The 6,000-nt window shown below is 48.9% G+C and overlaps 1 protein-coding gene across 1 annotated transcript; it reads right to left on the bottom strand.

The window, feature by feature from the left end:
* Window positions 1-758: 758 nt before the first annotated feature.
* Window positions 759-4,802, bottom strand: LOC132805686 (keratin, type II cytoskeletal 8-like). The gene is made up of 9 exons (XM_060820869.1): window positions 4,241-4,802; window positions 3,925-4,133; window positions 3,497-3,557; window positions 3,311-3,406; window positions 3,005-3,169; window positions 2,791-2,916; window positions 2,207-2,427; window positions 1,737-1,786; window positions 759-1,283 (listed from the first exon to the last, which is right to left on the bottom strand). Exons 1-9 carry the CDS (start codon window positions 4,691-4,693, stop codon window positions 1,135-1,137), a joined length of 1,530 nt encoding a protein of 509 aa, XP_060676852.1. The 5' UTR covers window positions 4,694-4,802; the 3' UTR covers window positions 759-1,134.
* Between the last annotated feature and the right edge of the window lie 1,198 nt (window positions 4,803-6,000).

The raw sequence follows: 6,000 nt of genomic DNA, 5'->3' as shown, positions 1-6,000 counted from the left end.
AGTGAGTGTGTACTGAGTGGTTTCAGTGATTTTGTACTGAGTGGTATTTTGTTTTCTGAAGAAAAGCCTGAATAGGTTTGTCCAACTCTCACAGGTCCAGATATCTGGGTTTTCGATTTTTTTTCAGTAATATCGGAAACTATTGGTTTCTGAACATAGTTGGAAGCTTCAGTGAATGTCTCCTGGCTGCCACTCTCTCTGAATTTCCCATTAATGTTTCTCTTCCTCCTGAGTTGCAGAAGTGCATGCGTGAATCAGTATCTGATTTTATTTCTTTTTGCTGTTTGTGGGATGTTGCTACACCTGAACAGTTAATGCGTAATAGTTACTGGACCTATTATCCTATTAAGTTTTCCAATCAAGTTAAGTCATTCTCAGTTTGTCTTTCTTTGATTGTATTTTAACTACAGCTTAACATCAAGTCGTTTGACAATTCGCATTGCATCTGGAACAGGTGTTTTACATTCACTGTTATAATAAGAACAAGTTTGAGTCGAGGCTACCTTCTTAAAATATTTTGAGGGGAGCGGGTCTAGTCCATAACAATGGTTTCAGTGATGTTGGACTGAATAGTTTCAGTGATGATGTACTTGTGCTGTCAGTTGATGGACAAAATACAGTGTCATCTTTCTAAATATCGTAATATTTCTTGAAAGTTAATGGTATAGGAATGGATAGTTCTTGAATTTCACAACTCAGGATGAAAATTGTTCTTTTTGTGAACCTAATAATGTGCTGTTCAAAAAGCAATCCAGGTGTGCAGACGAGACATTTATTGAGTCAGACAGGAAAAGTAAATCCCCAATACAATGTTGTACATAATATCGAAACAGAGTTCAACAGCGAAAGCCTGGCTTTACTTCACCATTTTAAAGATACCAACAAAGATAGCATGAGTTACTTGACTGCTTTTCCCACAAACCCAAACCTTTATAAAGTTTACTTTCTTTGGTGCACTGGTTAAGATGTCAATGTCAACTTCATGTCAAAAGACTATGAAATGTGAACAGGCTCACTAAGATGTTCTGAACAGCAGACATGAAGTGAATCCAAACATGTGAACCACTGCACTAAATGCAGTACTTCGGGGATGGATAACCTCTGACAATGAACTGCTTCGAGAGACTGTTGGTTTTAAATGAACCCTTGTTGACTCAGTCCTGTGCTCGTCACTTGATATGAAGTTTGTCCACTCGACATCGGTCTGTCACTCATACCTAAACTCAGCGAGGTCTGAAAGGCAGACGATCCACTTCCCAAGCCCATGCTTTGCTGCATCCCGCCTGGAAAAGGGGGCAGAGTCAAAATAAACTTGTCGTATTATCTGGGTGTTCCAATTTAAACGAACAATTGCAACATAAAAGATGACTACAATTCACAGCATATCTTTAGCGTAGTACAATAGCCCACGATGTCTTGCAGGAGCTTAATAAAACAATTTCCACCTTGAAATCTACCAGAAAAAGGTGGAGGAAAATCTAGTTTGTGGAGAAGGAGACAGAGAAGGGAGGACTGATAGAAGCAAGTCCTAACCACTGAAAGCTGGTGTGGTGATGTAAATCAGGGATGTTAAATAGGATGGCAAAGGGTGGAGATTCGGCACCATTTTACAAAGTCAAATGGTGAAAGCATCAGATTTGTGAGGTGGGGAGTGATGATGGCTGATTGGAATGGAGCTGGGCAGATACTGAGGAGAAAGAATCATCGACCTTCACTCAGAACAGACATTCTCTTACCTTGGCTCTGTACTTGCTGGATGTTGAGGGTCTTTACCCCAGTTGCCATCCTGTTGAGAAAGGAAACATTCTCAGATTATAACAGGCAATGACAGGAAATCACAGTCAGACTTCCCTCTGTTTCCTCAGGTATCTCCCTCTCCCAGGGACACTCACATCTCCTGGGCTACACTTCTGAATGGGCACAGTCAGGCCCCTTGCCCTTGGGCAAAGTGCCCAGTCGTTACTGTTGCCACAGGGAGTAGATGCCAGCAAGTAATTGGAGGGTGAGGAGTGGGGGTCCTGACCTTTCAGTGGGACCTGAAGGTCAGTCACTGACTGTACAACCACCATCACCTTCACACTGCCTGCATTCCATCTCATTCCATTCTCAGGGATCAGAGTTCCCAGTCAACTGCAAGTGCAGACTGGAATTTGCCTGCACAGGACTCCATGTGATGGCTGCGATTAGCAAGTACCCCTGATCTTACCTCGTCTCCTCTGTGTCCAGTATTTTCATGTAGGTGTTGATCTCAATGTCCAGTGCCAGCTTGATGCCCATCAGGTGTTCGTATTCCTTGCATTGTGCGGAAAGTTCATGCTGAGCTTTGCAGATGGCATCTTCCAGTTTCGAAATCTGAAGCTTACAGTCTTTCAGAGACATGTCCCCGCGGTCCTCCGCTTCCCGGATTGCTTCCTCCAGTCTCACACGCTGAGGAACATCAAGATTCATTTGGTCAGTTCCTTCAGTGTTTGAGGCTCAGCCCGAGTGCTCCGAGCCAGACTTTGGCAAAACAAAAAGGCTCGCCCTCCTCCCCATGATTTGGGAAAAGCGGGACGGTGTGGATTGCTGACTGACCAGCAACACATTCCCATCGGGAAAGACAACAGTGAGACCCCCCCCAAGGCGGTTAGAAATGGACTGCATTCAGCCGACCCTTCAATCGCTTCTGAACGAATGATTGCTTTTTGGATGGTGTGAGACAGGGAGTGAAGACAGAGAGACAGACAGGGAGAGAGAGAGGTGGTTAAAGGTGTTTTTCAATGTTCAGATTGATTTTAGACTTGTACCTACCTCTTTTTTCAGGTTGTCAATGTCTCCATTCATTCTCCGGATCTGCTCTGTTGTCTGCCTTATCTCTGACTTCAGCACACTGATATCATCGCCACTTTGTCCAGCCGCCATGGACAGTTCCTGCATCTGCAAACAGATATTGACAACGAGTTAGTCCCACAGTTCACGCTCCTGCCCGAGTCAGAAAGATGGGCCAAAGAATAGGAAGCTTCACCTTGGTCCGTTTCCAAACTTCCGCATCTTCGCGGCCTTGCTGGGCACAAGCTTCATACTGTTTCCTGGCCATGTCTAAGATCTCCTGCGCATTGAACCTGGGACCACCCTCCAATTGCACGTTGACACATGTATTCTGGATCTGAGCCTGGAGCTCCCGGAGTTCCTACAGACGGCCGGGGGGAGGGGAAGGACACGGGGAGAAAGATTGGAAGGTGATTGGAAACCATTCGGGTTACATTGCATGAGACTTGAATGGAGAGAAGATTGGGAAAAGGAGTGCTGGTGGGACAAGGCAGATATTTACCTCTTCATAGATACTCCGCAGGAATTCAATTTCATCGGTCAGAGCTTCCAGTTTCGCTTCCAGCTCCACCTTACTCATGTACGAGTCATCGACATCCTAAAGGGCACAGAGAGAAAAGACTTGGATAAAACTGACCAAAGGTGCCCACAAACGGAGAAGTGGAGCCTGTGGCTTTGTAACATTCACCTTCTTGACCAGGACAAACTCATTTTCCATCTCTGTGCGCTTGTTGATTTCATCTTCGTATCTGGAATGAAAGAGATTGTTTTACCGAGGCTCAAGTCTTTCTGCCCCGTCCCTATCACACTCCCTGGTTGTCTGTGTCCCCGCTATCCTTCGCCTCCCCATGCCGCCACCAACTCGACCCCCCTTTCCCCCTGTCAAACCATGTTCTGAGCCGGATCAGTCCCGCTGCCGGGGTTTCCCAGATGACAAACAGCCCGGCCGTGTGCAGTTCAGTAGCACCGGCAGAACAACTCTGCAGCCCGTTCCCCCAGCCCACATTGTGTCTGTTTGGCACAGGGAGCTCATTCTGCAGCTGGCATTTGGTTTGGTTCCGACAGGAACCCGCCTCCGAACCGATCCGGGACCAAGTTCGGCAGCAGCTCACTCACCTGCTCTTGTAATCCTCGACCAGCCCTTGCATTTGGAGCAGTTCGGCATCGAACCTCTCCTTCTCTTTGCGAAGTGTGTCCAGTTGGTTCTTGAGATTGTCAATGTAGGACTGAAACATACTCTCGATGTTGGATTTGTATTCGCCTTGATCCTGCAGAAGTTTCAGTTTGATACTCAGCTGAGTATTGACCTGTTCCAAATGCCGAACCTGGCGGGGGGGTGAGATGGAGAGACAGTGAAGACAAGAGAGGAAAGACCCCCCACAGAGAGCCCCCAGGTTAGAAACCCACCCGCCTGGACCCCACTGAGCATTACCTTGGTAAGGAAATCAACGAATTGGTTGTTGAGTCCCTGGAGCTGCTGGCTCTCCTGCAAGCGGACAATGTTCTGAGTGGTGTCGATTTGGGGTAAAGGCGCGTTCAGGTCCAGGGCAGCGGTTCTCTGGATCAGTCCCTGGGAACTAATCCCCATTCCCCCGAGGCCCATCCTGCTGGAGCCCCCTCCTATTGCACTGATTCTGCCGCCGCCCAAAGCACCGCTATATCCGATATTGGACATCCGAGAGCCAGTGGAGAATCGGGAGGTTGACAATCTCTGGGTTGGTCCCAGGACCACACTTTGGGCACGCCTGGAAGTCTGAAAACTCCCTCCGCTTCCCAACCGATTGAGGCCGGAGGACATCCCGGATCCATACATGCTCCCTCCAGTTCTTATCCCTCCGCTCCTTTTGCTGCTGGTGGTGGTGGTGGTGATGATGGACTTTGACATTTCGAGGTTGTTCAGGGGGTGGACAGACCCACACTCAGAGACAGAGAGAGAGAGAGAGAGCACACTCCGAAACTGAACGGCTCGGTGGAGCTAAGGGCTGTCCCGGCTGCTTATATGTCCCAGTGGGATGTGTGAGGGGGCTGGCCAAGGGACTGGCAGCTGACAAGGAGCCGCCCTGAATGAAGCAGCCGACAGAGGGAAGGAACAAGCCGCCACCCTGTGCCCCCGGGGGCTGGGAAGGGGGATGGGGAGGAGGAACGGGTCCGTTTGCGGAGCCCAGCCCACCCCCCCCCCCTCTCCTCCCAGACACGACGCCCACTCTCTGTCATCAGCTGTCTCAGGCCTTTCCTCAACTCGGCAGTGTGTGCTGCTAGCCCAGTCCCCTCCTGAACGGTCACCCATTCTCCCCCCGCCCCCCTCATTGCCCACATCCAACAGTCCCTGTTCACTCAATGCCCGGGACCCCCCAGATCCAAGGGGGGCTCGCACTCCTCTCCATGTTATAGCACTCCTTGTGGACAATACCCACTTTTCCTCTCCCTGTCTGGGCTCCCTCCAACCCTCAGAGACTCTGGGCATCCCTCCAGCTCCGCCCGCTTTGAACATTTACAAGTTGATCCGCCCAACCAGAGGCTGCCTTTTAGCGACAAATGTGTCTTTATTGCTTAAAAAGTTGTCTGTTTGAGCGGTTTTCTGATGTTGACAGTATGAATTGAAGTTGAATGTGAGCCTTGCTGACAAAGTTGGGAGTACTGAGCTGTTTTGCTACTTGTTCAGGCTGACAGGATACAAAGAGCAGAGTGTAACAGGCGTTTGGAAGATTCCTCTTTCTCAGACACACAGTTTCCTGGGGATTGTGTTCTAGTGGCTCCACCAACTGGTGAAATGGGCGAATTGACGACAGCTCCCAGCGCCCATTATTCCCCAGCCAGCATCAATTGTAAACGTTGTAGTTCAGTGGTACTGTCCCTACCTCTGAGCCAGTCTCACTTGCTCTAGAGTTGCCTCACAATGTCTGCTGGAAGGTCGATTGATAGATTTGGGGAACCAATCCTTTCGAAAGGGTTCAAAGGAAAACCAAAGCGTCCATTTTTGGTGATTCATTCAGGAGGGAGCAGAATCACCAGCCAGGCCAGCAGTGACTGGGTGCTGTGCTACTCCCGTGTAGTGCTGCAGACACCCCAGGTTGGAATTTATTTCTGGGTGATCTATTTAAAAATCTGAACCCATTCTGGATCATGCAATTTGGGGCCTGATTTCACAGGAAGACAGGGAAAAGGAGAGCAGCCCAGCATTCAACCTTTTGT

Source organism: Hemiscyllium ocellatum, chromosome X (assembly GCF_020745735.1).
Source record: "Hemiscyllium ocellatum isolate sHemOce1 chromosome X, sHemOce1.pat.X.cur, whole genome shotgun sequence".
Classification (NCBI taxonomy): domain Eukaryota; kingdom Metazoa; phylum Chordata; class Chondrichthyes; order Orectolobiformes; family Hemiscylliidae; genus Hemiscyllium; species Hemiscyllium ocellatum.
Note: the sequence above shows the minus strand (reverse complement) of the source record. Positions and strands in the feature narration are given on the sequence as shown.